Consider the following 19559-nt stretch of genomic DNA (forward strand, 5'->3'; position numbering starts at 1 on the left):
CAGGTACTGGGGTTTGAATCTGAGATTCTTCATACTGAGTTATATCCCCAGTCCTTTATGTTTTTATTTTGACATAGAGTCTCACTAAGTTTCCCAGGCTGGGCTGGAACTTGGGATCCTCCTGCCTGAGCCTCCCAGGAGGCTGGGGTTACAGGTGTGCACCACTGTGTGTAGCTGCCACTCCTAATTCCTAAGGTCTTCACAAAGATGTGTCCCCTGGGCCTGCTCACACTCAGTGCTGGGTACCTCACTGCCTCTGCCCTCTGCTTCTTAGTGCCTGCGTGGTCTATTCCATGCCCAGGCTCTCTGGCTGGCTCCCCCAAGAGGAAGAGCCTTGTTCCCGGAGCATCCGGCAGGTGCAGAGAGTGTGCCTGAAGCGCCTGGCACAAGCCTGGCAGGTAGTTGAACTAGGATGGGAGAGAGAGGCAAGATCTGCTAACATCCTAAGGGACACAGGGTGACTGACCCACGGCAGGAGGAGTGGCCCTGTGCGAGTCCGCAGGTCCACACAAAGGGGGCTCCGGAGTGGGCTTGGAGACTGTGGCCCCAGGACGCTGAGATTACACAAGGGGAAGAAGTGGTGGTGCTGGGGCGAGGGGCGAAGAGACAAGCTCCAGGCCTCAGCCAGGACATGGGGAGGAGCAGCCCCGGGCCGCACAGGACCTTCGAGGACAAAGGCACAAGACACGGGGTTGCCATATGCTGTGCTGTGGAGTGTGTGTGTGTGAGAGGCACCGAGGTGGCAAGTGTGTGGTCGTGTCACCATCTCGGAAGTCCTTAGGCGGCTACTCCAGAAGATTCAGAGTGATCAGACCCTGCTTGGTTTGTGTGGGAGGCTGGCTCAGTGGTTTATGGTTAGAGTGCCCCAAGAACCCCAGATGCTCCCAGGTGGGGCTTTTGGAAGGTGGCTGATCACAGAGCTCACAACTGACTTGTGGGGGCGGGGCCGGAAGTGGGTGGGGCCGGAGGCGGTCTCCTAGGCCCCGCCCTTCTCAGGGCTTCCCGGTGGCTCTGCCCTGGGCAGTTGCCCCTAGGCAATTGCCCTGCCCTAGGCCTGACTTTCTCTCTCTGAACTCAGGGCCTTGCGCTTGCCAGGAAAGCGCTTATTCCACTGAGCCAACGCCCCAAGCCTTTCTGCTCTTCTCTGCTGCTCTTCTAGGAGCCAGCTGGCTGATGGAATCGTAGGCCAGAATGAACTTCGCCTTCCTTTCATTGTGAGCCTTGGGTATTTCTGGCCCAGCAACAAGAAAGTGACTAAGAGAGCTGGCTTTCTGGTTGTGTGAATGCGAGTTTTGTCAGCTGCAGGGAGTGCCCAGAGGAGGAGGCTGAGACAGGACGCTGCCGCCGGCCAGCACTGGCCCTTGGGAGCCACTGGGTCCCTGGTTCTCGCGGCCTCGGGGAGGTGGGAGCCCGTCCTTCCCTGCAGGCTGTGAGTGTCCCTACTCCACGCCTCCCGGCCCTCACGGGTGAAGAACGAGGCAGCAGAGGACAGGAAGGAGATCCAGGAGAGGAAAGAGAAACAAGTTTTATTAAAGCCCCAAACACTTGGCTAGAAAAACCGAAAAGGAAAGAGAGCGGGGAGGTGGGGAGAAAAAAGGACGTTGAAAAAGAGACAGAAAACACAGCAACCCTTTTCCATTTAGAAATTGTCAAGTTACACCGACAGAGGTCACAGAACATCCACAGAAGCTGTCACTGCTACACCAACACGGTCCCTACGGGGTGGACGGGGCAGGGTGGCGCTGAGCCTGGCCCGGGGCCTGGGACCACGCGCAGAGCCCCGGGCGGGCTCCGGGGAGCAGCATGGGGCGGCGGGCGAGAGGCCCCATGTGCGGAGCAGCGTGGGCGACCCGGGTGTCTGTCAAGCACACACGGGCGGGGGGCAGCGAGGTGCATGCAGCGGGGTGCGGACGTGCTGTGGGCTTGGGGAGTCAGGGGACCGGAAAGGGAGTCAGGCGGGGTGCGGGGGTGATGGGACGCGCACGCACACGCATGCACACGCACTGTGGTCTGCACCAGCACACACGTGCCCACACACAAAGCCACAGACAGTTCCCTCGCGCCTCCGCGTCCACGCCTGTAGCCCCCACGTGAGTGACAGGTGTCTGGAAGCCACGCTCAGCTGCACACGCGCTACCCGTGTTCTCACGCGCAGAGCTCCTCTCATGCACACGCAGGCAGGCACCTGCCAGTGCCTTAGCAGCTTACACGTACCTTCGTGCGCACGCGTGCGCACACGCGCACACACACGCACACGCGCACACACACACAGGCCATCCCCATGCACACACACCTCATGCAAATGCACGCACAGCTGAGGCCTTGGGCCGGTGCACACACGCACACAGCTGCACACACCCAGGCTGCACAGTGGCAAGCAAGCGCCTCCCCGCCCGCTCGTGTGCAGGAGCTGAAGCGAGGAAGATGCGGGTCCCCCTGGACTCCAGGGCAGTGGGAGGGGTGGGCCCCAAGGATGGACGTGCCCTGCCCGCCCCCACACAGGGACATCAACTGAGGACAATGACAGTAGGGTACGCACTCAGGTCACAGCGCTGAGGAGGGGGGCAGGCAGAGCAGCAAGCAGTCATGGGGGGAGGGAGGAGGGGGCACCACTCCCCCCTCCCCTCCCGAGCCGGGTCTCTGTCCCCGACCTAAGCATCGCCATTGCCTCCCTGGACAGCCCCAACCGTGCCCGCTGCTGTCCCCTGGCCCCGGCCCCGCTGAGACAGCGGCCAGGGAGAGAGGGCCGTGGGTTCCTTTTTTCTTTTTAAATATTTATATATATTTATATTACGTATATTATATATATAATATGTAAATATATTTTTAAAACAATATAAAATGTTAAGACACTTCACTTAAATGTAAAGAGTTGCCTGCAATTAAAAGTAATTGCATCATTTATGAGGTCCTTTTTTTTTTTTTCCCCTATTTTCTAGGTTTTTTTGTGATTTTTTTTTTTTTTTTCTGGGAGGGATTTTTTTTTCCTCTTCTTTTGTTATTTTTCAAAAAGGCTCACTTGCCTTGGTACAAAAATGGTCCGAAGCTAGAAAACAAGGATGAACCAACCAAACAGAAACCAAAAATAATCCCAAAGGAATGAAGAAACAGCGTGGTCCCCTCCCCAATGCTCAGCAGCTTCTGGGGCCTCCACCGGCCCCCAGGGACAAGGGTTGTGTCCCCTTAATGGCTCCTCCTTTCTGTGCTTTCGGGGACAATGTCCCCTCCCTGTGCTTGCTCTACCTTTGTGCTCCAGCTTGGAACCCTGTCCTCTGGGGCACCACTCCATCTCCTCCTCTCCCGCCTCCCTTTGGCCCTGGGGACCCCAGCACCAGAGAGCTAAGGTCCCCTTCCCCTCCACTCCAGGACCTGTCCTCACAATCACCAGGTCCCCATGTCACACCCCTCCCTGAAAGCCCTCAAGTCACAAAAAGGATGCTGAAGTCCGGCCATCCCAACCTGTGGGGTCAGAGCTGTCCTCACTGCCCCCCAAAGCCCCGGGCCTTGCTCCCCATCTTCCTCCCACCCTCAGGCCTCCAGACCTAGTCTGCCAGGCCCTTCTGTCACCCACCCACCCTCACTGAATAAGTTAATGGTGTTAAAGTGCTAAATTAAGAAACTAAAAGTAGGAATGCTCCTTCAGGCCCCATGGCCCGGTGGCAGGCTGTCCCCAAGACCTCCCTCCACTCCAGTGTCCCTAGCGCCTCCTGCTCTGCCCGCGGCAGTGGCCTCCAGGGACACAAGGCCTGGTCACCACAGCTGCACACCCAGCCTGGGCCCTGTCGGGCCGGCCTTCGTCCCTCTGTGATCCCCACTGTCTTTCTGGCCTCCAAGTGCACCGGGCAAGGCAGGAAGGAGCAGAGCAGCGGCAGCATCCAGCCGGGTCCCAGCTCGGCTGAGGAGCAGGATATCTCCAGGCCAGAGTCGCCCCCATCCCCAGTCCCGTGGTCCAGCCGGAAGCTGGGGCGGCCCCGACCTCATGCTCCTCCAGGAAGCGGTGGCAGAGAAGGGGAGGCTCTCTCGCTGCTCCAAGTCTCCGAAGCTCAGAGTTTGTTTGGAGTTTCCTCAGGTGAGGGGAAGGCGGGCAGGGGGATGGGGCAGGAGCTGCAGGATGGACTTTGGGGAAAAGCGTGAGAGAGAGAAGGGACAGACAATGACAGGAAGAGGCCATCAGGGACAGGAAGTTGGGGAAAGTGGTGTGTTTGGTTTTTAGTTGTACTATTCTGCTTTTTTAAAAAAGACAATTAAAAGTGAATCATTAAAAAAAACAAAACAAAACCAAAAACACCAACAAGGGAGAGGACCATGTGGTGGGGACCCTGGAGGGCCCACAGGAAAGGGCAGGGTGTGGGGGATGAAGAGAAGACGAGTAGGGAGAGATGGCAGGAAGGAGGAGACGGGCTGGGGGGGGGGAATGTGAGGGGCTTCTAGAAGGTTCTAGAAGGAGATGGAAGAATTCCTTGCCCCAAAGGAAGTCAATACGGGAATGGAGGTTCTGGAAGCCGAGGGCTTTTCTGACACTGGGCTCGAGGTCTCATTCGACCCGCTCATCTCTTTAGATGGTTTAATGGCCTGGAACAGAAACAGGGGTCGGGGTCAGAGACAGTGGAGGTGGCCTTCATGCCAGGCCCCAGCTGAAGCGTGAGGAAAGGAAACCTCCAAGATTCAAGAGGAGACCCTGGAGGGCCACTGGGGGAGAAGCAGAGCCCTGCCTTGGGGTTGTACGAAGGGGGGCTTGGCAGGAGCAGAGAGGAAGTGGGGAGGGGTGGGAGGCACGGTTACTGACAGGAGAGAGAGAAGGAAGAAGAGAGACACCACAGAGGACAAGAGACCGAGCTCAGGACAGGTGGAGGGGATGGGGGGTGGGGGGGAGAAGAAGCGAGAGTTAGTGGCTATGACAGGAACAGGAGGAGGGGTCAGCACCTATCCAGCTGTCAGGGTCCCCTCTGGCCTCCGTGATGCTAAGATGCCAGGAAGAGGCCCCTGACAGGACCAGGCACACTTCCCAGAAGGACCCAGGCCACCCTCCAGGAGGCCGCACTCTGAACCTAGCTGCCAGAAAGGCCACCTGGTCCCGTGTAGAACAGGGAGACCATGTCCTCAACGGGGCCATCATTCCCTGCCTGCTCACCTCCCACGGCCCCAGCTCTATACTGTGGTCCCAGGAGTGGCTTGAGAGCCACCTGGATCACCTTCGGGGGACAATGCCTGGCATGTGTTACACATGCCGATTCCTGGGCCTTCCAGGTGGGACTCTGATGTGCAGGAGGAGGAGGTGCCCTGCTATACTACTGACGAACTTCTGCGTTAGGGCTGTTCAGCCTTCGGTTAAACAGCCATGATTAAAAAGAAGATGGAGGGGGCCGGGGAGATGGCTCAGTGGAATAAGCGCTTCCCTGGCAAGTGTAAGGGCCTGAGTTCAATCCCTGGTTCCGGAAAAAATAAATAAAAATGAAAAGAAGGTGGAAGAGAGCAGAGGTGATGGTGCCCGCCTGTAACCCTGGCACCTGGGAAGCTAAGGCAGGACTGCCAGGAGTCTGAGGCCCAGGCTGGGCTACACAGGGAAACCCTGTCTCAAAAAATATATATAAAAAAGTCTGAAGACATTCCTGTGGCCTGTCACCAGAGACACAAGCTGTGGTCTAGCAGGCTCCCTCCCCTCCCTGGGGACCTATGCTGTCATAGGCTGGGCTTCCAGATGCTTTGCAGGAGGTGGGGGAGAGCCAGTGTCCCAAGCAAACGCGCCTTCTATAGGCTGCAGGGCCGCAGGACATCATGCCTGCCTGGCAGGGACCTGCTCATGGGTGACCATTTCTTCCTCCACAAATGCACAAGCTGCCGGTTCCAGGCGCAGCCCAGCTCCACCACCCCACTGCTGCCCCTCAAGCTTTCTGCCCCTTGCCTGCTGTGCCCGCTCTCCAGTCCTCCAAGCCTCCAGGGCTTCGGTAGCAGGATACACCGATTTACCCATCCTCTATCCCCGCACGGGCCAGGCCCTGTGGCTACAGCACAAACTCCTTCCAAGGTGGCAGGTGCTTGTCCTGTGCCGTCCCAACCTGGGCTCAGCCCCAGCCTCCCCATGGAATGTCCTCCCCTGGCAGGGAGGATAGGAGGCTCTTTGACTGTTGCCATCTCCTCTCTTCTTCTCCTCTCCTCCTCGTTCCTCCCGTGGTGTCCCCAAGCCAGGTGTCGCTCTGCTCCCTCTAGGATGTCCTCTTTGTTCTCCAGTGGGTCTTTCTAGTTAAGAGCTTCTGTTCTTTCCCATTAGCATTCTTCAAAGTCCTTGGTCTATTCCCAGCTTCAGTCTTTGGAACCCCTGCCTTCTGATGGGGACAGTCACGCAGGCAAGCCACATCACATGTCCTCCCTGTCCTCCCGAAGCTGACCCTTCCTGAAGCTGACTCCGCTGCCCCAGCCAGAACCAGATCTTCAGTTCATGGCTCCATGCAGCTGCGTCCTTGTGGGCCATCCTCCCTCCCACGAGACTGGCCACAGCGCTGCTCCCAGGCTCCATCCCAAAGCTTCAGGCTTGGGGGTCCCATCCCGGCCTCTTGGCCTTCTCAGGTGACTCTGCCTCAGAGCCCCACTTTCTTGTATTCTATCATTGGATGGTCCCCCATGGGTTCAAATCTTGTCTGGAGAAGAATTTGGTCCTGTGGGCCATGAGGCACAAACGTCACAGCCGCTTGGCATTCTTCTTGCCAGGGTCTCTGGCAGCCCTGTTCCAGTCCTGGTTGATTCCGGCCGGAAGTGGATCGCCTCCCCACAGCCTGAGCGCTGGGCCTCTCCCAGTGCTACCCAGGGACCAGCAGGAGTCAGGGGCCATGGCTGCATCCCTTGCCCTCACCCTGGGAAGATCACAGCCTCCTGCCAGTGCTGTCTGAGCCTTCAGCCCTCAGGGCAGGGGCAAGGGTGGGGGGCTCAGCACTGGGCAGCCCGAAGGAGACCTGCAAATTGGTCCTCACAGAAGCGGGGAGTCTGTGGCTTCCACACCCTTGATCCCTGCACCCCAAGAACCTGGTTCCACCCTCTGATGGGTGCCAAGCACAGAGTTCAAGGGCTCTTGCCCTGCCATTGCTTTTGCAGAGCCTGGTGGCTCCCAAAGCCCCTGCTGTACCTGGCATATGTGACCTCTGAGCCCCACTGGCTTTCCTGTGTGAGAGGCTGGAGGAGCTGAGCTGGGAGGGCACCGGGCACACGCTGCAGGTGACACAGAACCCGGCTGTGCGCCGAGCAGCCAGGAAAAGCCCTGGCCAGCTCAGGGACTCAGGTTAGGGTGCAGGCCGTGGCTGTCAGCTGAGGGAGAAATCAGAATCCACATTCTCCTCATGGTGACCCCGTCTGTGATCCTAGCACCCCAGGAAGCCGAGGCAGGATGATCACAATTTTGAACCCAGCCTGCGTAATTTATAGAGACCCTGTCTCAAAGCAGCAAAAACGTTGGGGATGCAAGGGCCCTGGGTTCAACACCCAATACTGAAAAACAACAAAAAAACTACATTTGGCAACTGCATTCCTGCAGGTGTCAGAAGATAGGCAAGAGGTGACAGGCAGTCACAGCAGGGTGACTGCACCTCTAGCTTTTGTTCTGTTTTGTCTTTTTATTTTTTTTTTTTTGGTGGAACGGGGGATTGAACTCAGGCCCTTGCGCTTGCCAGGGAAGCACTTATTCCACTGAGCCATCTCTTTGGCCCCTGTTTTGTCTTTTTTAAAGACAGGGTCTTGCTATGCAGTTCAGGCTGAACTTGAGCTCACTTTGTAGCCCAGGCTGGTCTTGAACTTTGCAAAGATCCTCCTGCCTCAGCCTCCTGAGAGCTGGAACGACAGGCTTGTGCCACCAAGCCTGTCATTTTATTTTATTTATACATTTAGTACAGGGTTTACAGGGTCTCACTACATAGATCAGACTCGTAGTAATTCTCCTGTTTTCAGCTTTCACAAGCACTGGGATTATAGGATTGTGTCCCCACGCCTAGTCTCAACTGTCATCTCAGCGTGCCCTGGGGGCAGGGCCAGCACAGCATGCAGGGGGATCGAATCCTGGCTGCTGTGCCTGTCTAAGCAGGCGCTTTAGTCTGCTGAGCTATTTGGCCAGCTCTAAGCCACTTATTTATCTATTTGAGCTTGGACTGGAACTCACAATCTCAAGCTTGCCAGGCAGGTGCTCTGCCACTAAGACACATCCTGGCTCTGCCCTTTTTCTTCCCCCGTGCTGAAGCTGGGACCCAGGGCCTCTCCAGGCTGGGCAAGGCTCTACCAGGGAGCCACACCTACGCTATGCAGGCGCCTGGGGCCAGAGGCCAGGCACACTGAGGTGGTGTGGCTGGGCGGGGCTTCCCAAGGGGACAGCTACAACAGGTGACACTGGTAGGGGACAGCGTGGCCAAGGAGCTGAGGTCCCAGAGGTAGGCAGAAGAGAAGCATTCAGAGGGCAGTCAGGTCTGCAGGGGTGAGCAGGTGGCTATGAATGGTGCTGAGGGTGGGGAGAGGCAGGTAGAGAGGATGGTGGCCACAGGGCGGGGCACTGGGGCGCAGGGGCTGGGCATGCACGTGAGGAGCAGGCCTGTTAAGGCCCTGCTCAAGGCTTCAGTCTCCCCACCTGGTCAGGACAGGGACACTCATGCACACGGGCAGCAGGAGGACAACTGGGTTCTGGGAGGAAGATGATGCAAGGGAGGGGCTCTGGATGCTGGGGACCAGGCCAGGCCGGGGTGCCACACACTGCTGGTGGGCTCTGGGAAGTCCTTTTCCATGTGGAACTGTTCCCCCATTAGAGCAGGGGTGACTGCTCACCCTTCTGTAGGCTCTCTGAGCCTGGAACTTTCTGGAAGTCAGGGCAAAGCCACTGGGCCTGACGCATGTGGACCTCCTATCCTGCCCTCCCAGCTGGGGACCGAGCCACATGGCCCCTGTCCCAGGCCCTGACAGAGATATGGGGACCCAAGGACATCCAAGTCTGGGAGCTGTGTGGGGCCAGGGCCTGCGAGCACAGCTGGAGAGGGTGGCAGGGTGAGTGTAAGGTCCTCGGAGGGCACCATCTGGCCCCTCCACCAGGCTGAAGGGGGTCCTGAGGGGTAGGGCCTGGCTAAGAACTCTTCTTTTGGGGGGTACTGAAGATTGAGCTTCATAGAGCTTTTGTTCTGAGCTACATCCTCAGCTCCTTTTCCTTCCTTAAGACCATCTTTTTAAGTCGTTAAGTCGCCCAGACTAGGTGACTTCAGTCCTCTGGCCTCAGCCTCCCTGAGTGCTGGTCACTGTAGAGCACCATGTCTGGCTAAGGATTCCTGCTCTAAACCAGATTCAGCGTTCAGCACTGAGGAGAAGAGGGTCCCAGAGCAGGGTGTGGAGGGCCGCGGTCATGGGGTCAGTGGCCAGCAGGGCACCCCGTCCTGGACCTCACCTGCTGCTGGGCCTGGATCCGCATGTACTCCGCCCGCTGCTTGCCGTGCTTGCCTTTGTCTGGGCTGCCTGCCTGGCCCTGGGTCGCCTTCAGCCGTGAGGCCCCAGGGGTCACCACCTTCATGGGTGGCACACTGCCACCGCCACTCTGCAGAAAGAGAAACGGGGTTGGGGTGCAGGCTCAGGGGCACCTACACCCACTGGGGGCTGGGCCAGAACCTCCTGGGTGAGGTGGGACAGCCTAGGCCAGGTCTCCAGGCCACCCCAAGCCCAGGTGGCCCCCAGAGGACAGTTCCGGGCCCCGAATGGCACACTGCCCTCCAGGGAGGCCACTTCTAAAAGGAAGGTCCCCTTTCTGTACCCGAGCTGGGGAAGGCAGAGCAGGCCTGGCATCCTCCTCATGGGGAGCAGGCAAGGTCTTCCCAGAGGTGGGCAAGGCTGTTTTGTTTTGTTTTCATACTTGAGACTGAACCCCGTACACTGATCCTCATCCCATACCACCCTCCCCCACTTCTTTTTAAATTTCAGAGACAAAAATCTGACTGTGTTGTCACTAAGTTGCCCTGGTCGGGCTCAGGTTTGAGCTTCCTGCCTCAGCCTCCTGGGGTGCTGGGATCACAGGCATGTCCCGCCATGCCCAGCTAAGCCTAGCTCTTTGAACTGCCTCAGGTACCAAGCCTGCACAGAGGGACTCTGGGGACCCGAGACATCAAGACAGAAATGAGAGACAGAGAAAGTCAGAGACAGGAGGAGGGAAGTGGGGACAGAAAGGGGGAGAGAACTTTATTTGTGGATTCATAGATACAGAGCAGAGAGGGAGCGGCCCCCAGTCCCTGCCAGGGTACAGAAGGCTGAGTCCTGGAGGGGCTGGCTTCCCAGCCTACCCTGGCTCTGCCCAACAGCCCTGGCCTGGCTGTAGGCTCCTGAGAGGGTGGGGAGTGGGCTGAGGTGGCTGTTGTTCCAAAGGTCCAGAGCCTGGGGTGGCAGGGCGGCGGAGGAGGACAGAAGAGGCAGCCACCTGGGATCTGGGGAGTGGGAGGTGGGGAGCAGTAGGAGCTACTGCAGCAGCAGGGGCTGCAGCCAGCTCGTTCAGCGCGGCCTCCAGCTCCCGCAGTGTCTCTTCCAGGCTGTCCCTCCGCACCGCGCAGCCTGGGCCACCTGAGGGCCGCTCCCCACAGCAGGCTTGCATCCCAGGACCCAAATTCCTGGGGGTCTCCATTGCACACATCTCCATTGTGGGAGTCTCCTGAGTCCCATCTAGGGCTGGTGCCTGAGGACAGGTGGCTCTTGCCAGCCTCTTCCCGACTGCCCTGTCCTTCATGGGCATCGGGCTGCTCCTGGGCCAACTGGCTGTGGCCACCAGCTCTGGCAAGGCCTGGGGCCTGGGGCCAGCCAAAGTCCGGGGTCTCGGCATAGGGGCCAAGTAGGGGCCTGGATCTTCACTCCCAGCTTCTGGAGGGGGCGGGGTGCACTCTGTCAGGACGATCCGGGGGACGCAGAAGGCCGGAGATCCTGGGGCAGCCTGGGGGAAAAAGAAAGGTGGAGAGGGGTATGGCTATGACCCCCATGAACCAAGCTCCAAGCTGGGGTAAGGTGACCAGCAGGGAAACTGAGGCAGGGGCCCTCACTGAACTCACACAGAGGGAAAGCTGGGACTAGAACTCAAGTCTCCCTCACTCTACTCATGTCCTTCTGCTCCTGGTGACAGTGGCCTTTACAGAGAAGCAAGTCCACATTCACCTCGCACAGCCCGCGTCAAACCCTGGAGCGGAGGTCAGGTCACCCCCAAGTCAGTGGCTCAGCAGAGAACAAAGTGAGACCATCTGGGCCAATGTTGGGCACAGCAGCAGGCAGGGCATGAGTGTCCCTAAATACAGGCCAACTGCCTACTTGACCGCTGCCCAGGTGCAGGGCAGGCATGACCAGGCCACTCTGTGCCAAGCTCCGGACAGAGAGGTCCCTGTGATCCCCAGCCACAGAGCTCCCCTCTAGTTCTGAGCAGCCAGCCATGCCAGCCACATCCCCATCCCTTTTGACATTTTTTTGAGAACAAGGTTTCCCTACGTTGCCCAGGCTGGCCTTGAATTTGATGGCCCTCCTGCCTCAGCCTCCCCAGAAGCTGAGGTTACAGTCATGCGCCACAGCTCCTAGCCACCTCATCTTTAATGCCTACTGTAGCCCATGGAACGGCTGTCTCTCTTGCTGTCCCTACTGTCTAGGTGAGGACCTGAGGGTGAGAGCAGTCAGAGAACTCACCCACTACCACTGACCTGCAGCTCGTTAGTAGCAGAGCCAGGATTTGAACCCAGAGGGTCTGACTCCACATCCAGGGCTCTTTCTACTAAAAGTCACAGAGGGCTGCATGGGGGCACCGGGGACCTCAGCCACCCCTCCCTCAGCCACCCACTCAACCCTGCCACCTGCTTACCTGGAAGTGGGGTGCAGGCTGGGGGGGGTAGGGGGGCAGCACCATGCTGGCCTGGCTCCACTGCCCGATGGCACCGCAGGACGCAGACAGTCAGCCAGGCCCCAAGGCCAGGGAAGGGGACTTGCCCATGGGACCCTTGGGGCCGTCCCCAGAGCCGTGGGGGGGCAGGAGCCAGGTGCCAAGGGCACAGTCGGCCTGAAGGTGCCCTCTCCACACTGCGTGTCCTCAGACGGCTCCCAGACTGCTCTGCGCCACCCCCACCCGACAGAGAGCACTGCCCCCCATCCGATGCCTGCCTGCCCCCCTACGGGGGGGGGGGTGTCAAAGTGACCCGGGCCTTGAGCCAGGCCAGGATTCAAGTGACTGCCATCAGGCCGCTGCCCATGCCCGGCAGAAGCTGGCACACACAAGAGACTGTGCCCATCCCCGGAGTGGGGGCTGGCCCTCCCACCAGGCAGCATGAGCACAGGTGTCCCCTCCCCCACACCCTCCCCCTGCACACGCCATTGGTGGGTGCAGACAGCAGCTCTGTCCCCACCTTCCAAGAAGGAATAAGGAGGAAGTAAGTGCAGCGGGACCGAAGTTAGAGAGAAGAAAGGACTTCCAGGCCAGCAGCGGGACCGAAGTTAGAAGAAAGAACTCCCATGCTGAGGCAGAGGGAGCGGCCTGGCTGCTCCCACCCCGCGCCGCCGAGAGGGGGCAGACGCGAGGCCGGAAGGGACCCGCGGGGGGGCCCAGGCCCCAGCGCAAGGCGCACATTGCAGGGGAAAAGCAGGCCCCTCCGCTGGCACAGCGTGGAGCAGGGCACGGGCGGGCCAAGCAAAGGCTCTGAACAGTCAGATTCTGATTGTTCTGTTCTGCTTTTGTGCTTCTGGAGTTCGAACCTGGGAGTGCACCTCCACTTAGCAGCATCCCTAGTGTTTTTAAAATGTTTTTATTTTTAGACAAGATCTCACCAAGTTGCCCAAGCTGGCCTCCAACTTGTGATTCTCCTGTCTCAGCCTCCTGCATAGCCCAGGTTACAGGCATACCCACCATGCCTGGCTCAAAGTCAGATTGACTGACTGATTGATTGACTGATTGATGTTAAAGACAAAGTCTCACTATGGAGTCTAGATTGCCCTTAAACCTGTTATTCCAGGCTGGTAGTGAACTCAAGATGATTCTCCTGCCTCAGCCTCCTGAGTAGCTGGGATTTACAGCTATGTACCACCATGCCTGGTTCAAAGTCAGATTTTGAAATGGACCCTGAGTCATTTTGTGAGTAAGATACAAACTCCAATCTTGGCCCAAGATAACACTTGGGCTTCAAGTCAGACCTGAACCCGGGTTGCAAATAGGAATGGGGTGCTCAGGACACCCCAAGGTAGACTAGAATCAGGCCTGTAAGAGAATGCAGACTCAGGGTCAGCAGATACCCCGGCTGCTGGAGTCCCTTGGAGGCCACAAGGAGGACCCAGTTACGAGCTGTCTTGAGCGTGCGGGTGGGGTCGCTGCGTGTGTGGAGCGGGTGGTGGCAGGAGCTTGCATTACCAGGAGGCAGCAGGTTAGCGTGAGAGGAGGACAGGCAGGTGTGGGGGCACAGGCAGAGCCGTGAGAGGTGGGGCACCCGTTACCTTCTGCAGGGGGCCCAGGGCCGAGCCCCTGGGGGGCCCCAGGTCCTGGGGGGACAGCAATGTGGGGATCAGCTGGCGGCGGGGCGTGGGGGGGAGGGAGGAGACAGAGCTTCTCTCAAACACCTGAGGAGCAGAAGGTGGGCAGCTTTGGAGCGGGGGACACCAGGAAGGAGGGGCAGTGGCCAACGGGGGGTGCTGGAACAGCATGGGCCCTCAGCGAGGCCACCCTCCAGCTCTGTTCTGTCTTCTCCTCCAGGGCTCTAGGGACTTGGGGGAGAGGGGTCTCGTACAGCAGTCAAGGCTGGGTGAGCTGAGGGGCAGCCCTGGGAGGCCTCAAGACACTGACAATACAAAGGAATGGGGATTTCAGTGGCTCTTGGGGTACTTGGGGACCTCAGGAACTATGACAAAATCCTAAAGTTTCCAAGGAGGGACACGAGACCCCTCCATTTTACATTAGAGGAGAAAAAGACAGCAGGAAGGATGGAATCCCGGGCCAGCCCCGCTCAGGCAGCAGCCGAGCCCCCACACACCTCCAGCTCAGCGATGATGCGGTCCTCCTCATCCTCATCCTTGATGGCTGAGGCCATGATGGGGGGCGTGGAGGCCGGGCGGGCCACTTCCGATACGGCCCTGCGCAGCTTCACCTGTGGCTTCTGCACCTCCAGCTCCTCAGACTCCGCCTTCTGCGAGGACCAGGCCCGGTCACTCCTGGCACTCATAGGCTTGCACCCCCGCCCCTACCTGCTCTGACTCATCCGTCTGGGGTGGCAGGAGGGCCGATGCCCAGCCTGGGGATATCAGAAGGTCCCCCCCCCCCAAGGCTTCCCTGGGGTCGTTTCTGGCTTCCTCCTGACTCAGCCTCCCCGACCAGTGTCGGTACCTTGATGAAGGCAGAATCCTTCTTGCTGGTGACCACCACTTCCCCAGTGCGTGTGGTGGTCAGGCCATGTGAAGAGGGGAAGCTGCGGCGGGGAGGGGGTGGTGGGGGCGACTTGGAGGGCTTCTCCGTGCGGTAGCGGGGCACTGTCAGCTCATCTGCAGGCAGCCAAGGGGCTGCGGTCAGAAGCCTGCGACCCTGGGGTCACACCCTGCCTCTCATGCCAGGGAGGGCCAGAGCACAGCCTCCTCCTCCAGGAGGAGGGGGAGAGGAGGGAAGAAACCCCGGCAAAGGACAGGGGGCGCCCCAGAAGACCCCTGCTCAGGGTACTGTCAGGTCCGCGGTTGGCTCCCCCTCCCTCTCCCCAGCTGCACTCTCGGGGCACCCTCCATCCCCCCCCACCCCGCCTCCAGGCTCTGGGTTTGAGACTAGGGATGCACCTGGATTCTGTGCTCCTCCGCGCCCCTCCCCATACCTGAGCCCCTCCTCCCACTGGGGTCCGTGCGGGGCGCCGCCTTCTGGCCATGGGGGGCCTTGGGGGGCTTGTGGTCCGGGGCGGGGGCTGGCCCTGGAGGAGCCTTGCCAGCACAGTCCAGATCAGGGATGGCCTTTAGCAGCTCAGCCTGCGTCTCCTCCAGCAGCCGGTTGATGTCCTTGGCACTGTACTGGGTCAGCGCTGCCCGTTTCTCCTCCCAGTCCCGCTCCGCAGCCTGCATGGGGGTCAGGCAGGGGTGGGGGCTCAGGATCCAGGCTGCACTTCTCTGTGCCAGCCAGGGCTCTGGCCCTCCTGCCAGTCACAGCGTGCAAGGGACCGGAAGTAGCCTCAAGAAAACCCAACCCCAGGGACCCTCTGCCTTCGCCTGCGCCTTCCTTGGACACCATGTTCTTTTCTTTCTTTTCTGGTGTGCGGGGGATTAAACCCAGTGCCTTCGGACTAAATTGCAATCTCAGCACACACACTTCTTTTTAAAATTTTGGCACGGGGCCTTGTTGAATCACTAAGTTGCCCAGGCTGGGTTTGAATTTGTGATCTTTCTGCCTCAGCAACCGAAGCGCTGGGTTGACAGGGGTGCACCCTCACGCCCAGCACACTGAGTAATGCTTACAGCTTTGTAAATCTGCGTCTTGTCCAGACTAATGTCACCTTCACAATACTTTCAGGACTCCCATCTGGGAAGGTCCCCTCTTACTCCAGCCTGGGCGGAGCCCCTGAGACTTGCCCCAGCCAAACCCGTACCTCCACGGACACTGCCTTGTCCGCACTTCGCTTCCCAGGAGCATCCAGGCCTTTGATGGGGTTGCCGCCCTTGGGGGTGAGTGGGGGCCCCTCAGCCGGGCCACTCAGCTCATGCAGATTCAGCGGAGGACTCGGGGGTGGCATGTCGAAGTCCAGACCCTTGCTGAAGTCTGTCTCGGCTGTTACCTTCTTGGGGGACTGACTCAGGAGGTTGTTGGGGGGCGGCCACACTCCCTCGTCCACTTGCCTGGGGTGGGGAGTGAGAGGAGCTCTGAGGCTGGGGTGGGGGCCCACATAGGACGGGCTGAACTGCAGCCCTGGGGGCAGTCTGTGGGGACCCCGGAGCTCAGGGCGCAGGCAGGGACACCCCGAGAAACGCGAGGCCGGCCCCGAGAGACCTGCGGATCTGGGCCAGCGTGTCGGTGACCCCGCGGCAGCGCTTGAGCAACCCGTCCAGGCGTTGAGGCTCCTCCTTCAAGAACTTCACTGCCTCTACCTCCACACGCAGCACCACGCGCATCTTGCTTTGCAGTCCCGGGAAGTGAGCTGCAGGGACAGGCCGGATGAGCGGAGAGGGCAGGGGGGAACCCGAGGCCCAGGAGCTCAGCGGGGACCCAGGCCTCACCCTTGAGCTCCGTCAGCGTCTCCCCAAGCTGCTTCAGCACCAGCGCCTTCTCCTCCAGCTCTGGGCCGGGCACCAGCCGGTGGCTGTGCGATGCGTCCCGCTGGATCCTTTCCATGGACCTCTCCAGGTCACTGCAGCCGCAGAGGGACATGCTCAGGACCTCTGCCCCCTGCCCCCACCCCCGGGACCGCGCAGCAGGGAAGGAACTTAGGCCACCCACCAGGTCACATGCCCCGGTGAGGTCAGCGATGCCAGAGGTCAGAGAGAGGAGACCGAAGACCTCCCCTGCCAGGTGTGGTGGTGCACACCTGTCATCCCAGCACTCAGGAGGCTGAGGCAGGATGGCCATGAGTTAGAGGCCAGCCTGGGCTACATAGGGAGCTCAAGGTCAGTATGAATGACATAACAAGACTCTGTCATGAAAATCCAAAAATAAATAAATACAACCAGTAGCTCTCCCAAAGGGGCCCCAGGCCACCCTGGAAAGCTCTGATCTTCAGCTACACTGGCCCAAACTTCCCTCCATTAACCTGCAGCCTCTGAGTCTCATCTGGTGGAAGAAGCAACACGGAAGTCACAGGTTGAAGGGTGGAGGGGCAGCTGCAGTGCCCCAGGGGCTCCTGCAGTGGAGACAGCGCCAGCCTCTCTCCCTGTGAGCCCCAAAGTGTTTTAGGTTTCAGCAACTTTACACTAAACTCTTGTCATCTGCAACTCTCAAAAACTGTAAATCAACATGTAGACAACAGGAGTCAGGGAGCCACCGTAGATGGGAAGGGGAGATGGAGGAAGGAGGGCCCTGGGAGGGAGGGCGGAGATGACTTGTGTGTAGCTGTGTCCACCCTCCACTGATAAAAAGTCTAAAATTTAGAAGTAAGCAAACACAACAGAGATGAGGACAAGTCCCCACTCCCTGCACTGAAAGGAGACTGAAGGCTAGGGAAATAGCTTGGCTGTTTAAGCGCCTGCCTGGCAAGCACAAGGACGGGGGTTCAGTCCTGTGTACTGCATTCCGTGCTGGCCCTAGAACCCTGGGCGTGCCATGCCAGCCACCAAAACAGGGCATAGTGGTGCATGCCTGCAATTCCAGCGCTAGGGAGGCCGAGACAGGAGAATCACTACGAGTCAGTGCTGCATAGCGAGGCCCTGTATCAGATAAATAAATATTTTTTTAAAAAGAGAGGGGAAGCTGAAAGCCACACTCCTCAGGGAAGGTGCAGATGAAAGCCTGGTCTAGAGCTGCAAGAGCTGTGCTGCGACCCCAGCCCTGCTCACCTGCTTGCTGGCCTCACAGAGTGGGCGTGGCACCCAGCATCTCTGGGCCTCAATCTTCTCACTTGAGAAATGGGGATAAGGGGTTTGCCCAGCCCGGCCTTGGTGAAGGAGGAACGCACTGCGAGGGGGGCCTCTCTCGCTTGCTCCCTGGCTGCTTCCCCACTCCCATCCGGCTTGCTGGCCTTTCCAACCACCTGTTCTCTGGTCCCAACGAGAAGGCCCCCCAGCCTCTCCACTGGGGTTGAGGGTCTCCTCTCTGCCTCCCCAAGCCCTGCTGTTCCTGTTTGCTGAGTCATACAACTGTCTGGACCACAAGCCCCAGGCAAGCCAGGCCTGTGCCTTCCAGATTTATCTCCAGAGCCTGGCACCATGCCTGGTGCCAATAGATGTCTGGTAAATAATTGCAGGATGAAGGAACAAGCGGACAAAGCCCCAGCTACAGCAAGTCGGCCCAGAGCACCACAGCAAGCCGCTGTACAGGAGCACTGACATCCCCGGCCACGTGCAGGACTTGACAGGAGTATCTGTCAAACCCCGTCTGCAGGATCTCAGCTCCACAAGCCAGGTGCAAATGACTCGATCTGCTCCCCTTAAGGCTCTGTGCCTTTAGCAAGCCTTCCCAGCGTGCTTCTGCATCTCCATCCCGCTAGCAGGGGAGAAGCCAGGCAGGCAGGAGCGACAGCACATTCCTCTGATTCAGCATTAGCGGGTGGAAAGCTACTTGTACTGAGCACTTTCTGCGCCAGTCCCTAACTCACTTTAACCTCACAATGAATTCAGGAGTGGGATTAGTTATTACCTCCAGTTTACAACCAGATGAACAATGTTCAGACGTCAGACTACATTTCCCAGTCTCCCTTGCAACAATCCACAACCATGTGACCCAGGCTTACCCAGTGGGCTTTGGGTAGGAGTGGGCATGGAGCTGCACTTCCAGACCTGGCCCAGAGCCTCCCAGCAAGCTACTTCAGACCCTCTCCCTGCTGGTTAGCTGACAAGACTATGATATTCTAGCCAGGTGTGGTGGCATACTCAGGAGGACTATTGTAAATTGCAAGTTCGAGACCAGTGTGGGCTACAAAGTGAGCTTAAGGCCAGCGAAAAATGTATAGCGAGACCCTGTCTCAAAAAGACCAAAAAACAAAAACAAAAACAAACAAAACAAAACAACAAAAACCTTCCTGTCAGCCTGGGCCCTAACTAGATACTGGTTACCCAGATTAAGAGAAGCGCCCTGTAATCCACTGAAGAGGAAAAATACCTGTATTACTCTACACCAGTCAGTATATAGTCCGGGAACTTATTTGTTACTGAAGCTATCCTTAATCATTCTTATTCATTTTTGCAGTACTGGGAATTGAACCCAGGCCCTCACGCTGAGCTATATCCCCAGCCCTCTTTCATTTTTGTAAGGAGATGATATCTCACTATGTCGCTAAATTGCCCAGGCTGGATTTAGACATAGGATCCACCTGCTTTAATCTCCATGAGTGCTGGGATTATAGGCCTGCACCAAGACACCCAGCTTGCCCTAATTAATAAACTACCATAACTAAGGCTTTGGCATTTGAAAGGAAAAAAAAAAGAGGCTGAGATTAACCAGCCCAAGGTTACACAACCGTTCTGTGCCCAAGCGCTGACTGCATTCTGCTTCCACACTGGGCTGCGCCAGCACACGCCCACCTGCAGGCCTCCAAAGTCCTGCTCTGACAGGGGGAAGACAGCTCTCCCTTGCTGTGTGTGCGACACCGAACTGCTTTGGGCCCAGCTGGTTTTATTAAATGTCACCACTCCCAAACATTGATGTGAGGATGAAGAGACCTTTTTTAAAGACTCTGGTGGGCTTCAGGAGGAGAGAACACTGAAAGTCGCAGGCGGACAAGGCTGGGTTTGACCTGCAGCTTGGTTCCCTAACCACACGCTGGGTGAAGAGTAGCTGAGAGAGCCAGGCTCGGTGGCACATACCTGCAGCCCAGCTACCAGGAGGCTGAGGCAGGAGTATTTCGAGTTCAAGTCCTCTCTGCACAATTTATAAGACCTTGTCTCAACATAAAACTTTTTAAAAGGATTGGGCCTGTTATTCAGTACAAAGTCTCTCGGAT

The 19559-nt window shown here is 58.3% G+C and overlaps 1 protein-coding gene across 7 annotated transcripts in view; it reads right to left on the reverse strand.

Moving 5' to 3' along the window:
* Window positions 1-1550: 1550 nt before the first annotated feature.
* The window catches only part of Srcin1 (SRC kinase signaling inhibitor 1), a 58219-nt gene continuing 40210 nt past the window's right edge, over window positions 1551-19559 (reverse strand). For 6 of the 7 annotated variants that reach the window (XM_023718057.1, XM_023718056.1, XM_023718055.1 and 3 more), the window contains 11 exons: window positions 16186-16316; window positions 15959-16106; window positions 15561-15807; window positions 14799-15033; window positions 14327-14481; window positions 13977-14129; window positions 13444-13566; window positions 11828-11887; window positions 10418-10921; window positions 9401-9547; window positions 1551-4572 (listed from right to left, as the gene is read on the reverse strand). In XM_023718057.1, coding sequence (XP_023573825.1) covers window positions 4438-4572; window positions 9401-9547; window positions 10418-10921; window positions 11828-11887; window positions 13444-13566; window positions 13977-14129; window positions 14327-14481; window positions 14799-15033; window positions 15561-15807; window positions 15959-16106; window positions 16186-16316 — 2038 coding nt within the window. In that variant the 3' untranslated portion in view covers window positions 1551-4437. The remainder of the gene's footprint in view (window positions 4573-9400; window positions 9548-10417; window positions 10922-11827; window positions 11888-13443; window positions 13567-13976; window positions 14130-14326; window positions 14482-14798; window positions 15034-15560; window positions 15808-15958; window positions 16107-16185; window positions 16317-19559) is intronic. The other variant, XM_023718058.1, reaches the window with a different exon arrangement.

Source organism: Octodon degus, unplaced genomic scaffold, assembly GCF_000260255.1.
Source record: "Octodon degus isolate 3935 unplaced genomic scaffold, OctDeg1.0 scaffold00056, whole genome shotgun sequence".
Lineage (NCBI taxonomy): Eukaryota > Metazoa > Chordata > Mammalia > Rodentia > Octodontidae > Octodon > Octodon degus.